At 45.0% G+C, this 20,948-nt stretch overlaps 1 protein-coding gene across 1 annotated transcript in view; it reads right to left on the reverse strand.

The window, feature by feature from the left end:
• Positions 1–7,099: 7,099 nt before the first annotated feature.
• Positions 7,100–20,948, reverse strand: part of ELP3 (elongator acetyltransferase complex subunit 3) — a 154,493-nt gene continuing 140,644 nt past the window's right edge. Inside the window, exon 15 of the mRNA XM_040427150.1 lies at positions 7,100–7,488. Coding sequence (XP_040283084.1) covers positions 7,412–7,488 — 77 coding nt within the window. The 3' untranslated portion in view covers positions 7,100–7,411. The remainder of the gene's footprint in view (positions 7,489–20,948) is intronic.

The raw sequence follows: 20,948 nt of genomic DNA on the forward strand, positions 1-20,948 counted from the left end.
GTATAAGAATTCTCTGTGCTGGAGACAAGTGTGAGATTATCAAACTCTCTGGATTAACAAATGCCAGAATAATAGATCTTCACTAGAAGGAGTCTTGTTTCCTTGCAGGTGTATTTATACTGGTATTTGTCATGTCCGTGCAGGACTTGGTGATGTGAATAGATGCAGGCAGAAGCGACCCGCGGATTAGCTGTGCTGGGATTTTAGACCTTATCTTGCTATTAATATAATGCATTTTTCTGCGCAGTCCTTGGCCGTTTTAATCTCCCACTTTAAGTTCATCAGTGTAAATAGGGCACCGGAGGATGGTAGTAATTAAGGTAATTCCCTCCTCTTGCTGTGTTTAAGTACGCAGCCGCATCTCCTACATTCTGTGCATTGGCTTAATGTATGCTCCAAGCGTAACTCATTATTAAACCAATAGGAGGGTCTGAACACTCTGCTGCCTTCTCCGCTCCGCTAATATGTCTCCTAAATGGTCCAATGTTCCTGAACGGGTGATTGAGAGATGTACAATCATTCAAGGGAAATTAAATATTTTTTTAATGTTCTATTTTCCAAGAATAAGACAGATTGACGAAATATGAAAGAAAAAAAAAAGGTGTTTATTTGTAAAAGCATCAAAAATACTCTTTATTGAAGGTTTTTAATGGAGAAAACTAAACAATATAGATAAAGGAAAAACAAACAAGTGGCTGGAGGCAGGACTATGAGCACTCCGGGTTATATCAAGTTAGATCGGTGGTGGTTTGACCTCCAGTGATCACAAGAATGGGGACCCTCCCCCCAAAATGAATGTAGCTGCTGGTCGAGTGCCATGTCGTCCCATTCACTCTCTATGGGACGGCCGGAAACCATCATGCGAGTGTACTTGACTATCTCCGGCAGTCCCATAGAGAATGCATGGCGCAGCAGTGCGTGTGCTTGAGCAGCCGCTCCATTCTCGTGGTCGGTGAGGGTCCCAGTGGTCGGATCTCCACTGATCTGATAGTTATCCCCTATCCTGTGGAAAGGGGAGAATTTGATATAACTGGAATCCATACGTGTTTTTATGGCAGTCACTAAGGGGCCTTAGGCTGGCCCGCCGCTTTTTTACAGCGGCCCAGCCCAAGCACTGCACGGGTTCCCCGTGCAGCGGGGACCCGGCTCTCACATGAGAGCTGTGGCCCTGCTTTAACAGCCCGGACCAGCAGGAGTGCCGATCCAGGGTGTTTAACACATGCCGCGGGCAATGGCGCCTGCCGCCTGTAAAGTGCTGACAGAGGGAGCGGACTCCCTCTGTCTCCCATCGGCACCCCGCAAATGCGATCGCAGGGTGCCGATGTGTGTGAAGGCAGCCTTGTATCTGATGTAGGCCCCAGACCAGCCTTAAGTAATTTCCAGCAGGATGCGCCTCTCTGGCACAAATTGGTCATAAAATGTGATCTGATCTTCATCTAAGTCACAACAATAGACAATCACAGTCTTCTCAAACTAATAACACACAAAGAATTAAATGTTACCATGTTTTTATTGAACACACCATGTAAACATTCACAGTGCAGGTGGAAAAAGTATGTGAACCCCTAGACTAATGACATCTCCAAGAGCTAATTGGAGTGAGGTGTCAGACAACTGGAGTCCAATCAATGAGATGAGATTGGAGGTGTTGGTTACAGCTGCCCTGCCCTATAAAAAACACACACCAGTTCTGGGTTTGCTTTTCACAAGAAGCTTTGCCTGATGTGAATGATGCCTCGCACAAAAGAGCTCTCGGAAGACCTACGATTAAGAATTGTTGACTTGCATAAACCTGGAAAGGGTTATAAAAGTATCTCCAAAAGCCTTGCTGTTCATCAGTCCACGGTAAGACAAATTGTCTATAAATGGAGAAAGTTCAGCACTGCTGCTACTCTCCCTAGGAGTGGTCGTCCTGTGAAGATGACTGCAAGAGCACAGCGCAGACTGCTCAATGAGGTGAAGAAGAATCCTAGAGTGTCAGCTACAAACTTACAAATGTCTCTGGCATATGCTAACATCCCTGTTAGCGAATCTACGATACGTAAAACACTAAACAAGAATGGGTTTCATGGGAGGATACCACAGAGGAAGCCACTGCTGTCCCAAAAAAACATTGCTGCACTTTTACAGTTTGCACAAGAGCACCTGGATGTTCCACAGCAGTACTGGCAAAATATTCTGTGGACAGATGAAACCAAAGTTGAGTTGTTTGGAAGAAACACACAACACTATGTGTGGAGAAAAAGAGGCACAACACACCAACATCAAAACCTCATCCCAACTGTGAAGTATGGTGGTGGGGGCATCATGGTTTGGGGCTGCTTTGCTGCGTCAGGGCCTGGACGGATTGCTATCATTGAAGGAAAAATGAATTCCCAAGTTTATCAAGACATTTTGCAGGAGAACTTAAGGCCATCTGTCCACTAGCTGAAGCTCAACAGAAGATGGGTGTTGCAACAGGACAACGACCCAAAGCATAGAAGTAAATCAACAACAGAATGGCTTAAACAGAAGAAAATACGCCTTCTGGAGTGTCCCAGTCAGAGTGCTGACCTCAACCCGATTGAGATGCTGTGGCATGGCCTTAAGAAAGCGATTCACACCAGACATCCCAAGAATATTGCTGAACTGAAACAGTTCTGTAAAGAGGAAAGGTCAAGAATTACTCCTGACCGTTGTGCACGTCTGATCTGCAACTACAGGAAACATTTGGTTGAAGTTATTGCTGCTAAAGGCGGTTCAACCAGTTATTAAATCCAAGGGTTCACATACTTTTTCCACCTGCACTGTGAATGTTTACATGGTGTGTTCAATAAAAACATGGTAACATTTAATTCTTTGTGTGTTATTAGTTTAAGCAGACTGTGATTGTCTATTGTTGTGACTTAGATGAAGATCAGATCACATTTTATGACCAATTTGTGCAGAAATCCATATAATTCCAAAGGGTTCACATTCAAACTCTAATCTGGCCTTCCTGTTTTTGAGGCTCACCAATGGTTTACATCTTGTGGTGAACCCTCTGTATTCACTCTGGTGAAGTCTTCTCCTGATTGTTGACTTTGACACACATACACCTACCTCCTGGAGAGTGTTCTTGATCTGGCCAACTGTTGTGAAGGGTGTTTTCTTCACCAGGGAAAGAATTTTTCGGTCATTCACCACAGTTGTTTTCCGTGGTCTTCCGGGTCTTTTGGTGTTGCTGAGCTCACCGTTGCGTTCCTTCTTTTTAAGAATGTTCCAAACAATTGTTTTGGCCACGCCTAATGTTTTTGCTATCTCTCTGATGGGTTTGTTGTGTTTCTTCAGCCTAATGATGGCTTGCTTCACTGATAGTGACAGCTCTTTGGATCTCATCTTGAGAGTTGACAGCAACAGATTCCAAATGCAAATAGCACACTGGAAATGAACTCTGGACCTTTTATCTGCTCGTTGTAATTGGGATATTGAGGGAATAACACACACCTGGCCATGGAACAGCGGAGAAGACAATTGTCCGATTACTTTTGGTTCCTTAAAAAGTGGGAGGCACATATGCAAACTGTTGTAATTCTTACACCGTTCACCTGATTTGGATGTAAATACCCTCAAATTAAAGCTGACAGTCTGCAGTTAAAGCAGATCTTGTTCGTTTCATTTCAAATCCATTGTGGTGATGTATAGAGCCAAAAATCAGGAAAATTAGGAAAATCCAGCTCAGAAATGGTGGAAAAAGTTGTAGCTTTATTGCGGCATAAAATCTTCGACAAACAGGTACAGTTCGGTTACGTGTTTCAGACCATAAATAAATAGCGGTCCTTCCTCATGACATATCGAACTTCTAATAAAATTGCACCTTATGAGACTTTCGGAGTGGATCAATTCCTTGCTACAACCACTTATTCCGCAAATTCCAGGTTTTCTCAGGGATACTGGGTCTGTGTTGCAGGCATTCTCGGACTTCAAATGGAGGCCTGGATTTGCCTGGATCACAGCAGATGTCACTGCTTTATATACTAGTATTCCACACGATCTAGTTCTGATATCTCTTTGCTGATTCCTTAATAGATATAGCGATTATTCAGATGAACTCCAAGAATATATGGCTATAGCGGTGGAGTTCCTCCTCCTGCACAATTTTTTCATGTTCGATTCTGTTTTTTATTTACAGATTTTGGGAGTTTCGATGGTGGCCAAATTCTCTCCCTCCATAGCCAATATTTTTATGGCATGGTGGGAGGGGTGTTTTCTCCTCATCAACACCCACCCTTTTGGTGGTCTGGTGCAGTGGTATGGTCGCTACATCGATGACCTGCTGTTTGTATGGTCTGGTGATGTGGCGGCCATACCACTGTTCCTTGACTACATTAACTCATGTCTGGAATCTATTTCCTTCAGCCTCCAACATCATAGTACACGTATAGGTTTCCTAGATTTGTGTTTGGAGGAGGACTGCACCACTACACCACCACAAGTTATCACCACTACATATAGGAAGGAACTAGCAGGGAACACGATCCTGCATGCCTCCTCGTATCACCCACCTCACACAATACGAAACATCCCTAAGGGTGAATTAATTTGAGCCCGCCGCAACTGTTATCATGCGATAATCAGTGGATGGATATTGTTGTGGAGGGAGTGAAATCTGTAGCAAGAAGGGCTCCAACTTTGGGTAATTTTCTGAGTCCCAGCTTGTTTTCTGAAAAAATTATGCAGAGACCAACCTTACTCAAGAATAAGGGCAGTTATAAATGTGGCCATGCTAAGTGTACCTGTTGCGATCATACTAGACCCACCAGGAATTTTCGATCTGCTGCTAATAACAAAGGAATTTACTATACAGTCCTATTTAAATTGCAATACAAAGTTCGCAGTTTACTTGATAACATGCGAACTTTGTCAATTGCAATATGTGGGAAATTCGCAGGCATATCTCAGATGTTCCACACTATAAAAATCGCAACGTGTCTGCTGTCAGTACACACTTTGCGATTTTACATGGTGGCGATACTTCCAATCTAGTGGCTCAAGGAATAGAGAGGGGAGATCATAGGAGAAAATTACTTAAATCGGGAGGCACACTGGATTTTCCAGCTGGGTTCAAGACGACCTCAAGGTCTTAATAAAAGGCATGATCTAATTCTACACTATTAGGAGAGTTACTTTTGTGCCTAGGTGTTTTTTCATATACCTTTATACAGTGCACGCACAGTTTTGCCATTGTTTTTATATTCATCTGTATTGACTGTACACCCGTATAGGTTTGTCTGTCAGCATCTGTGATTTTATTCTTTGTATATTTTTTTTCAAGTTGATTAGACATACCGTATTTTTCACCCTATAAGACGCACTTTTCCCCCCAAAAGTGGGGGGGGAAATAGCAGTGCGTCTTATGGTGCGAATGCTGCATTTTGCCGAATTTTCAATGCCGCCGCGCGGCGGGTGTATCAGCTGTGAGGGAGGAGGGTCTGGGGGCCGGCATCTGCTTTTATAATGACAGCGGGGCCCGTGCTGGGACTGTATTCTACTACACAGGCCCTGCTCACTGTATAATCGTATCTGTAATAGTTAATTGTTACGTATATAATCGGGTAATCAGCGCCTGTATACTTACAACTACAAGCGCTCTGTAGCAGAGAGGAGGGAGGAGGCAGGCCGCGAGGACGGGCGCTGGCAGCGTGAGTCACCACGATCACGCGCCTGCGCCGCCCACTTTATGAATGAAGCAGGCGGCGTGGGCGCATGACGTAGTGACTCACGCTGCCAGCACCCGTCCTCCTCCCTCCTCTCTGCTACCGAGCGCTTGTAGTTGTAAGTATACAGGCGCTGATTACCCGATTATATACATAACAATTAACTATTACAGATACGATTATACAGTGAGCGGGGCCCGTGTAGTAGAATACAGTCACTGCACGGGCCCCACTGTCATTATAAAAGCAGATGCGACCCCCACCCCCTGTATTGAGGGTCATTCACTACAGGGACACTGTTTTGGAGGGGATCTGTGGATGACACATAGCATAAGATGCTATATATGTGTCATCCACAGATTCCCCCTATAACAGTGCCATCCAGAGACCCCAATAAGAGCCACCCACAGATCCCCCATAAGTGTCACCCACAGACCCTCATAACAGTGCGTCACCCACAGATCCCCCATAACAGTGCGTCACCCACAGATCCCCCATAACAGTGTGTCATCCACAGACCACAATTAGTTCAAAACCCACCAAAGGCACACCTTTTGGTTCAAAATATTTTTTTTTGGTTCAAAATATTTCTTATTTTCCTCCTCAAAAACCTAGGTGCGTCTTATGGGCCAGTGCGTCTTATAGGGCGAAAAATACGGTATGTGATTGCGCCATGTGTGCTGCTCCTCACGATCATGTGATCAATTGATTGCATGGCCGGCTGTGTGAGCGGTTCATAAGGTGCAATTTCATTAGAAGTTCGATATGTCATGAGGAAGGACCGCTATTTATTTATGGTCTGAAACGCGTAACCGAACTGTACCTGTTTGTCGAAGATTTTATGCCGCAATAAAGCTACAATTTTTTCCACCATTTCTGAGCTGGAGTTTCCTAATTTTCCTGATCTGCTGCCACGCATTCAGGTGCGTCATCCGTGCTCGGCTGGTGAAGGGGAAGGTGAGAGCTGCTGTGTGCTTTAATAGAGCCAAAAATGTTACAATTGTGTCGATGTCCCAATATTTATGGACCTGACGGTAAATCTGCAGCCAATCTGAAAAGGCAGAGCTGCAGGGGGAGGGGCCGAGCAGCAGCCTAAACCAATGATGAGACAAGGGGTGTGTCTCTGACTACCTGTAGCTAGACTGTAGTAACAGATCACAGCTCTGCCCTAAGGGATCTGAGCTAAGAACCAGCCAAGCAACAGGTGATCATGTCCTGTAGGTACTGATTTACGTACGATTTTGTACTCGTGACTGAACAGTTCTTTTAAGGTGGCCATACACATCTATCAATGTGTATAAGGTTCTCCCAACTCTATCACAATGGCAGGGGAATGAAAGTTAGGGAGCTCACAAGATAATCTGCTCGTTGACCATGGGGATTTGTATTTGTTTCTTCAAGACAGACACTAGAAGCCGCCATCATCATCATCATTTAGCGCTGTGCGTTTATTTGCATATAAATAAGATAACGGATTGCTATCTCATAAAAACAGAAACAGCCCAAGACATAAGAGAAAGTCAGGACTGAAAAAAGGTCCTGATAGAACTGAACACCCGCCTCTCGTATCTGTTCTCAAGAGGAATAACAGAATAAGCTCATGTGAAAGCTGCTGCTGATCTGCTCCAACCAAAGCCAAGAGTTCATGGAGCTGCGGATAAGCATGGCTGTGATCTGTACGACTGTCGTCAGATCTCTAAATATCAGAGATCGGCTCTTGGCTCTCGTCCTTATGTTTAGTCAAGTCTCTTCACCATGTAGGGTCCCTCTAGTTCATATCCAATTTTTCTGTAGTAGTTTCTAGTGCCGACACCTAAGGGAGAAGAAGTGACAGGTTAGTAACTACATTATAGTAAATCCATTACCAATAACTATGCCCAGAGCCAGTGACAAATACACTCAGGATTCACCATTCAACCTTCTTTTACAGTAACAGGTTGTGTTATTGTATATATACATTACTGATCCTGTACTGATCCTGAGTTACATCCTCTATTATACCCCAGAGCTGCACTCACTATTCTGCTGGTGGAGTCACTGTGTACATACATTACTTATCCTGTACTGATCCTGAGTTACATCCTGTATTATACTCCAGAGCTGCACTCACTATTCTGCTGGTGCAGTCACTGTGTACATACATTACATCACTTATCCTGTACTGATCCTGAGTTACATCCTGTATTATACTCCAGAGCTGCACTCACTATTCTGCTGGTGCAGTCACTGTGTACATACATTACTTATCCTGTACTGATCCTGAGTTATATCCTGTATTATACTCCAGAGCTGCACTCACTATTCTGCTGGTGCAGTCACTGTGTACATACATTACATTATTTATCCTGTACTGATCCCGAGTTACATCCTGTATTATACTCCAGAGCTGCACTCACTATTCTGCTGGTGCAGTCACTGTGTACATACATTACTTATCCTGTACTGATCCTGAGTTACATCCTGTATTATACTCCAGAGCTGCACTCACTATTCTGCTGGTGCAGTCACTGTGTACATACATTACATTATTTATCCTGTACTGATCCCGAGTTACATCCTGTATTATACCCCAGAGCTGCACTCACTATTCTGCTGGTGCAGTCACTGTGTACATACATTACTTATCCTGTACTGATCCTGAGTTATATCCTGTATTATACTCCAGAGCTGCACTCACTGTTCTGCTGGTGGAGTCACTGTGTACATACATTACATTACTTATCCTGTACTGATCCTGAGTTATATCCTGTATTATACTCCAGAGCTGCACTCACTATTCTGCTGGTGCAGTCACTGTGTACACACATTACTTATCAGGGCTCGACAAATCCCAGGCGCCAGGTCGCCATGGCGACCAGGAATTTGGTCCTGGCACTTGGGTATTTGTCAGCCCAATTTCAAAGATGCGCTCTCGGCGCGCACCATGGTTTCCTGAGCCGGCACAGTGGAGAAGGAGAGGAGTCCCTCCCTCCCCACTGTGCGCGGCTGCCGCTGACCACCAATGAAAACAGAGGAGGAGGATGAGGGGAGGGACTGTGGCCACTGAGCCACCAATGAATGCCTGAATACCAATGTGCCGGCCATATCCCGGCCCCTATGACTGCACGCTGTGATCCGTGCGATTAACCCCTCAGTTGAGGGGTTAATCGCGCAGATCACAGCGTCCTGTCAGAGGTCGGTTGCCGGGAATGTTTGTCTGCATTGGTGGCAGTGGGCAGTTCCGATCGGAGTCCCAGCTGTGTAATGCTGGGGCTCCGATCGGTTACCATGGCAGCCAGGAGTCACGCTACTGAAGTCCTGGCTGCCATGGTATGTTAGTGAGCAGCATTATACTCACGTGCGCCGTGGCCGCCGGGCGCTCCTTCTTCTGTCTGTGCGGCGGGTTGCTAATGCTTATAGCATTAGCAATGCGCCGCACATACCTATGAGAAGAAGGAGCTCCCGGCGATCACGGCACACGTGAGTATAATGCTGCTCACTAACATACCATCGCAGCCAGGACTTCATTAGCGTCCTGGCTGCCATGGTAACCGATCGGAGCCCCAGCATTACAGTGCTGGGACTCCGATCGGAACTGCCCACTGCCACCAATGATGGGGGGGGGGGGAGGAGGGGGAACCTGTGGCCACTGCCACCAATGATGGGGGGGGGGGAGGAGGGGGACCCTGTGGCCACTGCCACCAATGATTAATACTGGGGAGGGAGGGGGGGTGGGTTTGTTACCAGAGGGGGCTGATAAGAGGGAGAGGCTGGAGTGGCTGATCAGAGGCTGGAGGGGCTGAACAGAGGCTGGAGGGCACATGATAGGCTGGCTGCACAAAACACAGGGCAGCAGGGAGAGTGTAAAGTCCTATTCACCCTAATAGAGCTCTATTAGGGTGAATAGGACAAGGGTTCTAGCCCTTAAGGAGGCTAATAGTTATTAAATAAAAAGTAAAAAAAAAAAGTTTAAACCCGCCCCCCAAATATAGAAAACAATATATCGCGATATATATCGCATATCGCACATGCTTAAAATTATATCGCAATATAGATTTTATGACGCGGCTCTGCCTGGCTCCTAACTTTTTTAGCTGGCTCCTAGATTCCAAGGAAATTTGTCAAGCCCTGACTTATCCTGTACTGATACTGAGTTACATCCTGTATTATACTCCAGAGCTGCACTCACTATTCTGCTGGTGTAGTCACTGTGTACATACATTACATTACTTATCCTGTACGGATCCTGAGTTATATCCTGTATTATACTCTAGAGCTGCACTCACTATTCTGCTGGTGCAGTCACTGTGTACATACATTACATTACTCATCCTGTACTGATCCTGAGTTACATCCTGTATTATACTCCAGAGCTGCACTCACTATTCTGCTGGAGGAGTCACTGTGTACATACATTACTTATCCTGTACTGATCCTGAGTTACATCCTGCATTATACTCCAGAGCTGCACTCACTATTATGCTGGAGGAGTCACTGTGTACATACATTACATTACTTATCCTGTACTGATCCTGAGTTACATCCTGCATTATACTCCAGAGCTGCACTCACTATTCTAATGGTAATCAGAAACCCCTAGTTTATTGTTGGTCACACCTGTGCTTCTATAATTTAGGGGACAGTTGTTTTTTTGTCTAAATGCATCTTGAGTTAATCAGGTTTTATTTTCCACGCTGAGCTGCATTCAGAATCCTGCTGGGGTCCTGTTGTGTGTTCTCGCATCCTACGGTCACTCCTTACTTGTGCAGTGTATACGGAGCATGATGAGCTGTGGGATATCACAGAAGCTGCCGTCTTTACAAGAAAGGCTTTGTTCACCAGCTTCATGAACTGTCATAATGTGTCAGGATAGAACCCTGCAGCATACAGTACTCTGTACAAAGGAACGAACACAAGTGAGAACAGAGTCTTACAGTTCAGAAGTCGGTTGTGGGGGTTTTACACGGCGTCGCACCAATGCAGCTTAGAACATAGACGGAGAATGGAGGTCACAATGTACAGGGCACAGCGTAACCTTGTTCATGTTAAAGCAGTTATTCAGGATCAGGGGGGGGGGGGGGAAGTCTAATCCCTAGAAAAAGTGCCACTCTTGACTACTGACTGTCTGGTACTTAAAGGGGTTGTCTCACTTCAGCAAATAGCATTTATCATGTAGAGAAACTTAGTACAATGCACTTACTAATGTATTGTGATTCTCCATATTGCCTCCTTTGCTGGCTGGATTCATTTTTCCACCACATTATGCACTGCTCGTTTCCATGGTTACGACCACCCTTCAATCAGGCATCGGTGGTCGTACTTTCACACTCTAGGAAAAAAAAAAAAAAAGCACTGGCCTCTCAGGTGACCTAGACCATAGGAGAACCATAAGCCAGCACTTTTTTTCCTATGGTGTGCAAGCATGACCACCAATGCTGGACTGAAGGGTGGTCGTACCCATGGAAATTAAAAAAGTGTATGATGCGACGGCAAAAGGAATCCAGCCAACAAAGGAGGCAATACGGAGAATAACAATACATTAGTAAGTGCCTTGTTTTAACTTCTCTACATGATAAATGCCATTTTCTGAAGTGAGACGAGCCCAAGGCATTCAAATAAAGGTGGCCGAGCAGCAACACTAGACATGGTCGTGAGCGGGGCCACTGAAACATAAATTCCGAAATACAATATCAATGTTTCCCGTGTGAAATTACAACATCAGACATTTCCTCAATGAGAAGAAGACACAGATTTAAATGTGTGCCATTCCTACAAATCACATGCATAATAGCGCCCGCTCTCCGCGCCATCACGCCGTGCCCATCATCCAGTAATGCAACGGAAGCAACAAATTTACAGTCACCTTGAATTTCCATTATGATATAAAAGCTCTCTGCTTCCAGTCTGAATAATGTATCTGAAATGAAGGAAATGATAACGGGTGATATTCCCTTCTCTGCTTTCATTCCGGAGGAGATGCTTTCCTAACCCTTACTTATAGACGCACCTTCAGAGACCATGTAAGTCCATGTCATGACGCATCAGCACCTTTGGCTTTTACTTGAGCAGGAGGAACGTTGTAACTGATTTATGTTACGTCGTAACATTATGGACCGGAACGTGTGCTTATTGCTTTGGTGATCCTTGACCGTGTCTCTTTAAAAAGGTGTTGACTCGCTAAGTCATCTCCTTTTAAAACAGAAGCTGATCCGGAGATGGCCACCTCCTCGGTGGCCGCTGCGGGTGAAATGTGTCTGGTGGCCAATGAAATATATACCAATGGCTCATCAAGGGAGGTCCCACTATTATGTCCATGTGGCCTCATATTGAACATTCTTTTCAAAAAGAAAATCTGGGCACCGGGTCAAAATACTTCATTCCATTTATTTAATTTCCGTCTCTTCTGCAGGAGGCGGCAGCTGCTTTTCTCTACCGGTGGAGGGTCAGCTCTGTCTGCATGTGTCTAACCCTATACAAGCTGTGACGTAACATGAAAAGGATCCAATCAACCCATCCGCAGGCCAAAGGCTGATAACTTGACAGCTCTCTGATGGGTAAATGAAGCTCTAAGGGAACGTATACACAACGGATTTTACTGCAGAACTGCTGTGCCAAGAGCTGCCATGAAATTTCACTGAAAACTTGCGTTGCTTCTGCCTCACATTCATTTCAAAGGATCGCGGAGATGCAGCTTAAAGCCCCAGCTGCACCGAGAAGGGGCATGTCTCCGATCCACAGCGCTGCCTCTCATTGAGATGTATGGGAGGCAGAAAGGACGCAGCCGGGTTTTCAGAAGAATTTTGTCGTGGACAGATTTTTTTTCCTTGCCAAAATTCCACCGTGAAATCCGTTGTGTGAACACCCACTTAGGGTGGCTACACACAATGCAGATTTATGTGAAAAAAAATCCGCAGCAAGACAGCACATAAAGCCGCACTATACAGGGAGTGCAGAATTATTAGGCAAATTAGTATTTTGACCACATCATCCTCTTTATGCATGTTGTCTTACTCCAAGCTGTATAGGCTCGAAAGCCTACTACCAATTAAGCATATTAGGTGATGTGCATCTCTGTAATGAGAAGGGGTGTGGTCTAATGACATCAACACCCTATATTAGGTGTGCATAAATATTAGGCAACTTCCTTTCCTTTGGCAAAATGGGTCAAAAGAAGTACTTGACAGGCTCAGAAAAGTCAAAAATAGTGAGATATCTTGCAGAGGGATGCAGCACTCTTAAAATTGCAAAGCTTCTGAAGCGTGATCATCGAACAATCAAGCGTTTCATTCAAAATAGACAACAGGGTCGCAAGAAGCGTGTGGAAAAACCAAGGCGCAAAATAACTGCCCATGAACTGAGAAAAGTCAAGCGTGCAGCTGCCAAGATGCCACTTGCCACCAGTTTGGCCATATTTCAGAGCTGCAACATCACTGGAGTGCCCAAAAGCACAAGGTGTGCAATACTCAGAGACATGGCCAAGGTAAGAAAGGCTGAAAGACGACCACCACTGAACAAGACACACAAGCTGAAACGTCAAGACTGGGCCAAGAAATATCTCAAGACTGATTTTTCTAAGGTTTTATGGACTGATGAAATGAGAGTGAGTCTTGATGGGCCAGATGGATGGGCCCGTGGCTGGATTGGTAAAGGGCAGAGAGCTCCAGTCCGACTCAGACGCCAGCAAGGTGGAGGTGGAGTACTGGTTTGGGCTGGTATCATCAAAGATGAGCTTGTGGGGCCTTTTCGGGTTGAGGATGGAGTCAAGCTTAACTCCCAGTCCTACTGCCAGTTTCTGGAAGACACCTTCTTCAAGCAGTGGTACAGGAAGAAGTCTGCATCCTTCAAGAAAAACATGATTTTCATGCAGGACAATTCTCCATCACACGCGTCCAAGTACTCCACAGCGTGGCTGGCAAGAAAGGGTATAAAAGAAGAAAATCTAATGACATGGCCTCCTTGTTTACCTGATCTGAACCCCATTGAGAACCTGTGGTCCATCATCAAATGTGAGATTTACAAGGAGGGAAAACAGTACACCTCTCTGAACAGTGTCTGGGAGGCTGTGGTTGCTGCTGCACGCAATGTTGATGGTGAACAGATCAAAACACTGACAGAATCCATGGATGGCAGGCTTTTGAGTGTCCTTGCAAAGAAAGGTGGCTATATTGATCACTGATTTGTTTTTGTTTTGTTTTTGAATGTCAGAAATGTATATTTGTGAATGTTGAGATGTTATATTGGTTTCACTGGTAAAAATAAATAATTGAAATGGGTATATATTTGTTTTTTTTTAAGTTGCCTAATAATTATGCACAGTAATAGTCACCTGCACACACAGATATCCCCCTAAAATAGCTAAAACTAAAAACAAACTAAAAACTACTTCCAAAAATATTCAGCTTTGATATTAATGAGTTTTTTGGGTTCATTGAGAACATGGTTGTTGTTCAATAATAAAATGAATCCTCAAAAATACAACTTGCCTAATAATTCTGCACTCCCTGTATTGCATTTTAGGAAAAAAATTTGGGCAGATTTGATGTGGATTGCAGCAGATTTCAAAATCGGCACAGCAGGTCAATTCCTGCACTTAAGGAAAAAAATGCAAAGTGTACATGAGATTTATCTAATACTAATACTATGCTGGTACTGTATTACACTGCGTATTTCATTTGGAAAAACAACGCAAAAAAAAAAAAAACATAATCCTTACTGTGTGCAACCACCCTGTTACCAACCAGCGGGTGTGAATCCACTGTGCCACATTACCAACCTCCTCTAAGGGCGTTGTCTGAGTGAACCTCTCGTTCTTCGCAATACCCCTGATGGTGGGGATAGACTTTCCCGAGGGGAACACCAGGTCGTTATCTCTTGAGGAAGATTGGCACACGAGGCAGCTGGTCCAGAGGGTACCAGATCAAGGTACCAGAGGTCATAACCAGGAGCAACAGTGCAGGACCGAAGGGCAGAGGCGAAGTCAAACAAGCAATGGGTCAGGGCAGGCGGCACAGGTCAGGCAATCCAGGTTGGCAACAGGAGAGTCAAGGCAGGGATCAAACAGGTAGCAGAGTCCACAAGCAAAAGAATGGGTCAGGTACACAGGACCACGAGCAGAGACATCAGCAACCTTTGCAGGACACAAGGACCTTGACGCTCAGGCACCTGGGAAGGGGCTAAACAACTTATAGGTACAGGAGGGCTAGGATTGGTCAGCGAGGTCACATGTGCTAAACTCATAAATCACAGGAAGCGCACTGGCCCTTAAAGGGGTTGTGTCACTTCAGCAAGTGGCATTTATCATGTACCATCCATTCACTCCTAACAACCACGAGAATGTCTTGCCTTACGCGAGTTCCATAATTGCATATAACCTTCTCGTTGTCAGCTTCATCTGTTCTTTGTTGGAGCTGGATCTTTCAGTAGTGTTGTTCATGATCCTAAGATGTTCCTTTACCGCAATCCTGGGACTTTATCTCAAGCACGACTGCATATTAACAAGAAAAAAGCTGAAGGCCAAACGTAAAACTCTGGTTCTGCATCAGAAGTGAATTTAACTCCCTGCAATAAGAAGTCAGAGGTCCATGCATAACTGGGTCGTATGATGGTGATGATTTCGGTAGATAATGTCACAAACATTGCTGTGTATATAGCCAGAGGCGCAATGTGCTCAGCCTGTGAAAGGGGAAAGTATGTCACACCTGCTGGGAAAGCCACATGACACTAATGAGACCTGGAGTAAACATGTCTCGTCCCTCGTGCCGCAGCCACTGACGTTGAGTCCTCAATTTCTCCATTTATGGCTTCATCCTTCTGTGAGTCCTTTGGATCTGGAGTCTACAATCGGCTCTTTAAACCACTAAGTGTGAAAGGACTTATTACGAGGCAATCAGCTCAGGAACGTCTCTGCTTACATCCTGCTGTTATGTACATACACATATCAAATCTACATGCGAAGAGTCCATTTTCTGGTCAAAAGAACGAAGAACATTTTGAAGAACCTTGTTTCTCAACCCGTGCCAGGGTCAACTGGTCCATGGACACCTGGCCAACAATTCTGGTATTTCTTTATATAGTATAAGTGACGTGAAGCAGTACAATGGATAACTGCAATATCCTGGAACCCATGAAATGTCAATATTCCCAGGAAGACTTTGCACGGCTGACGTAGCTTTTGATGGAAGAATCTTTCAAGAAGTTCGAAAATCATTTTTCTTCAATTTGTCAAGAATAAGCCTAGTGGTGGTGGCTGAAGAGTTACAGACCCTTAAATTGAAAATTCTTATCCTTGAGACGTACCAGTCAATAGAATACAACATCTTGAGATGTTGCATTCTATTGAGAAGATGATTAATGGTGTGTGGTCTTGAGGCTTTGTCTAGACACCAGTGACAACCATAACGCATACCCTACCGATGGCCGGATGATACTTTATGAAACATCATTCGCTAGAAGTTACAGATACAATAATAGTAAAACTTGGAGTTTTTGATAAAAAAAAGTTTGATGGTGGACCGGCAAGACATCGCTTGTTGTGGCAGCAGTCTAGGCAAGAGATGTTAGTCATATCAGTAAACAGAAAGGGATGAAGTTGGGTGGACATAGAAATTTAGGTAACTGCGGAAATAATGTTTTTGGTGTCAGGAATCACAAGTACCTCATTGCTAAAGGATATGGACAGGACACATGGCATATCTCAGACCATTTAAATGCTGGAGGCAATAAAGCATAATGTTCTACTTACTGACTGTGTCAGTCTGGGTTTTCTTGGGTCCAACAAAGGTATCCACCAACCACCAAACGTGCTTATGGAGTGGCAGGTGATGGTTGAGAAAGACTGTACACAGTGACAAGGATCAGTGATAACTGATACCGGTTAGTTAATGCCCCAGATGCCACAGTCAGATGGATGGGGCTCCCTCTGATCGATCGACCCACCTCTATGGAGATATTGTAGGAAGATGTCACAAACACCATTTTTGCAGTCTATTATATAAATGTTCAAACAATAGGATCTTCAAGACCCCCAGGGGGACTAAAAATAAAATCAAAAAAGTAAAAAGTTCATCTTAGAAAAAAAAGTTTAAATATATATATATATATATATATATATATATATATACACACACACACACACACACTGCTCAAAAAATAAAGGGAACACAAAAAATAACACATCCTAGATCTGAGTTAATTAAATATTCTTCTGAAATACTTTGTTCTTTACATAGTTGAATGTGCTGACAACAAAATCACACATAAATGAAAAAATGGAAATCACATTTTTCAACCCATGGAGGTCTGGATTTGGAGTCACACTCAAAATTAAAGGCAGGCTGATCCAACTTTGATGTAATGTCCTTAAAACAAGTCAAAATGAGGCTCAGTAGTGTCTGTGGCCTCCATGTGCCTGTATGACCTCCCTACAACGCCTGTGCATGCTCCTGATGAGGTGGCGGACGGTCTCCTGAGGGATCTCCTCCCAGACCTGGACTAAAGCATCTGCCAACTCCTGGACAGTCTGTGGTGCAACGTGACGTTGGTGGATAGAGCGAGACATGATGTCCCAGATGTGCTCAATTGGATTCAGGTCTGGGGAACGGGCGGGCCAGTCCATAGCATCAATGCCTTCGTCTTGCAGGAACTGCTGACACACTCCCGCCACATGAGGTCTAGCATTGTCTTGCATTAGGAGGAACCCAGGGCCAACCGCACCAGCATATGGTCTCACAAGGGGTCTGAGGATCTCATCTCGGTACCTAATGGCAGTCAGGCTAAATCTGGCGAGCACATGGAGGGCTGTGCGGCCCACACCATTACTGACCCAATGCCAAACCGGTCATGCTGGAGGATGTTGCAGGCAGCAGAACGTTCTCCACGGCGTCTCAAGACTCTGTCACATGTGCTCAGTGTGAACGTGCTTTCATCTGTGAAGAGCACAGGGCGCCAGTGGCGAATTTGCCAATCTTGGTGTTCTCTGGCAAATGCCAAACGTCCTGCACGGTGTTGAGCTGTAAGCCCAACCCCCACCTGTGGACGTCAGGCCCTCATATCACCCTCATGGAGTCTGTTTCTGACCGTTTGAGCAGACACATGCACATTTGTGGCCTGCTGGAGGTCATTTTGCAGGGCTCTGGCAGTGCTCCTCCTGTTCCTCCTTGCACAAAGGCGGAGGTAGCGGTCCTGCTGCTGGGTTGTTGCCCTCCTACGGCCTCCTCCACGTCTCCTGATGTACTGGCCTGTCTCCTGGTAGCGCCTCCATGCTCTGGACACTACGCTGACAGACACAGCAAACCTTCTTGCCACAGCTCGCATTGATGTGCCATCCTGGATAAGCTGCACTACCTGAGCCACTTGTGTGGGTTGTAGACTCCGTCTCATGCTACCACTAGAGTGAAAGCACCGCCAGCATTCAAACGTGACCAAAACATCAGCCAGGAAGCATAGGAACTGAGAAGTGGTCTGTGATCACCACCTGCAGAACCACTCCTTTATTGGGGGTGTCTTGCTAATTGCCTATAATTTCCACCTGTTGTCTATCCCATTTGCACAACAGCATGTGACATTGATTGTCACTCAGTGTTGCTTCCTAAGTGGACAGTTTGATTGACTTGGAGTTACATTGTGTTGTTTAAGTGTTCCCTTTTTTTTTTGAGCAGTGTATATATATACTAGCAGAAGGACCCGGCTTCACACGGGTATATTTCATTTAATGTTTGTGTGTGTCGTTAAAAGATATCGACAGTATCCACTAGAACAGTGACAACTACAGTACCCCACCCCTTTAACAGTGACCTCCACAGCGCCCCCCCTTTAACAGTGACCTCCACAGTGTCCGCCCCTTTATTAGCGACCTCCATAGTACCCAGTCTCGTTAATAGTGATTTCCACAATAAACCGCCCACTCCACCGAGCTCCGTTCCCTTAAAATGTGACCTCCACAACACCCTGCCCCCTTAACAGTGACCTCTACAGCACTCCGCCCCTTAACACTGACCTCCATAGCGGACCGTTCCCTTAACTGTGACCTCCACCGTTCCCTGCCCCTTAGTTGAGACCTCTACAATGCCCACACCTTTAACAGTGACCTCCATAGCAGCCCGCCCCTTTAACAGTGATCTCCACAGAATACCGCCCCCCTTAATAGTGGCCGCTACAGCAGCCCGCCCCTTTAACAGTGACCTCCACAGCGGCCGCCCCTTTATTAGTGACCTCCACAGCAGCCTGCCCCTAGGGTGGCCAGAGGTCCGGTTTTAGGCTGGACAGTCCGGCTTTCAGACTCCCTGCCCTCCGTCCGCCACAGGGCCTGGACGGACACAGGGATGTTCTTTTGAACAGCTCACTCTCAGACAGCAGCACTGTGCTGTCTGAGTGTGAGCTGCAGGGAGAAAATCACCCTCCCTCCAACCCTTGCAGCTGACAGAAGTTGATTTTTACCTTAATTTTTTCAATCCGCATCGGCTGCGGAGTGGGAGAAGAGGGTGGCTTAGAGGGACCTGGGGGAGTTTTTTTTTTTAAGTCCATCTTTTGAGGGTGGCCTGAATGGACACCCTACCTGCCCCCTGAACTGTGACCTCCACAGCACTCTGCTCCCTTGACAGCGTCATCCACAGCGCCCTGCCCCTTTAAAGCTGACCAACAGAAGTGAAGAAAAATGGCTGGGTTGTTACAGAAACCTGGTGTAAAACTGTGTGTATGTGGAGACTAAGGACCTGCGCGCTTCTACTGGCTGATAAGGGTCATGTGACCAAGCTTCTATTGGCTAATACATTTTTGGGGAATATCTCAGGAACGGTACGTCCTAGAGAGCTGAGAAATTTCGTGATTGTAAATACGATGGTGCGGATTCCTTTAGCGGACATACACACATACACTCAGCTTTATATATTAGATTAAAATCAGTCCCCTTTCACAATTTTACTTAAAAAATATACAAGAACAAAATAATTGCCATTGCTACATCTGCAAAATGTCTGAACTATTAAAATATAAAATTATCTTGCACGGTGAATGTGTAAAGGGTAAAAGAGTTGGTGAAAAAAATAAAAAATACAGGTCTTTGGCCACCTCAACTGCCCCCCCCCCCCTCCAAGGAACTATAGAAAAAAAAATGTCAGAATACAGCAAGTCTTTTAAAATAGTTTTTTTTAGGTAGTAAAGTATAAGAAAAACTATATAAGTTTGGTACTATGGTGTAAGTAGTACACAACGGTCCCGCTGGACCAGAAGTGTGATGTGCAATCAGCATGCCGGTCACCACTGTCGACCAATCAATAGTCTCGGTGGTGACCGGTGCAGGAACGCCACATCACAGCTGGGCCCAAAAATAACAGAACAAAAGTAAATTAACTTCATGAGGCTATATCAACGTGAAGATCCGTCAGCTGCTCGATCACACAGGGATTTGCCCATCATGTTGCCATCTTGTTTTTTAACTTCTTGTTAACATAATAAAAAATAATAATAATTTGAAAATCATACTTTAATTACAGTATGTGCAATATTACATATTCTTTTATAGCGAAGGCATCTTTGGCGTGCAAAAATTTACATATTTTTTTAATTTTCAAATAAGAAAAAGCTACAAAAAATTAAAGTGTAGATGTATTTCAACCAAAGATAGCATCGCCTGCACAGTGTATAATTATACCTGGCGCTTCCACAATGACATATTCGGATTTGAGAAAGTTTCTGCAGCATTTGCGTGACTCAGAGGTGAGTGTAGAAAGTATTATTATTACGTTAAATTACTTTGCATTGTTCTCCCTCCTTTGTTTGTTCCTTTTTCCATCTTGAAAGAATGTGTTTGTCCCTTTTCTAAACATACACGTGCATAAGGCGGCTAACAAGGTTCAAAGCAATTAAAGCCTATTTTAAAATGGCCCACGTCAGCAGAGACAGCGGAGCGAAGACGATTGTTCTGAGGTGTCCAAATCCTGCGCCAAATTACTGAACAGGAGCTCGACCAACACTGGCCACACACTTCACTATCGTTCATCTGTGCCTATGCACACATGCACCACTGGGCCAAGCATGCATGTGTTTTCAAGAGGGAGAGCTGAGTAAGCCACTGCCAGATCGCCCTCTTCCCTGAGAACATATTGAAATTTAACACTCCAAACCCGTGTCCCCCCCCCCCCTCCCCCCTGAAATCTGATATCGGGGGACCGTCGCCCCCACACACATTAAATGTTCCCCTGGTCCTGCCAAAATCAGTGGGTTTGACCTCCATTAACGTAAAAACTGTGCTACATATATTGGAGGAATCTATCCCCCCCGAAGCCAGTTTCCTGGCAT

This window comes from Bufo bufo, chromosome 4 (genome assembly GCF_905171765.1).
Source record: "Bufo bufo chromosome 4, aBufBuf1.1, whole genome shotgun sequence".
Lineage (NCBI taxonomy): Eukaryota > Metazoa > Chordata > Amphibia > Anura > Bufonidae > Bufo > Bufo bufo.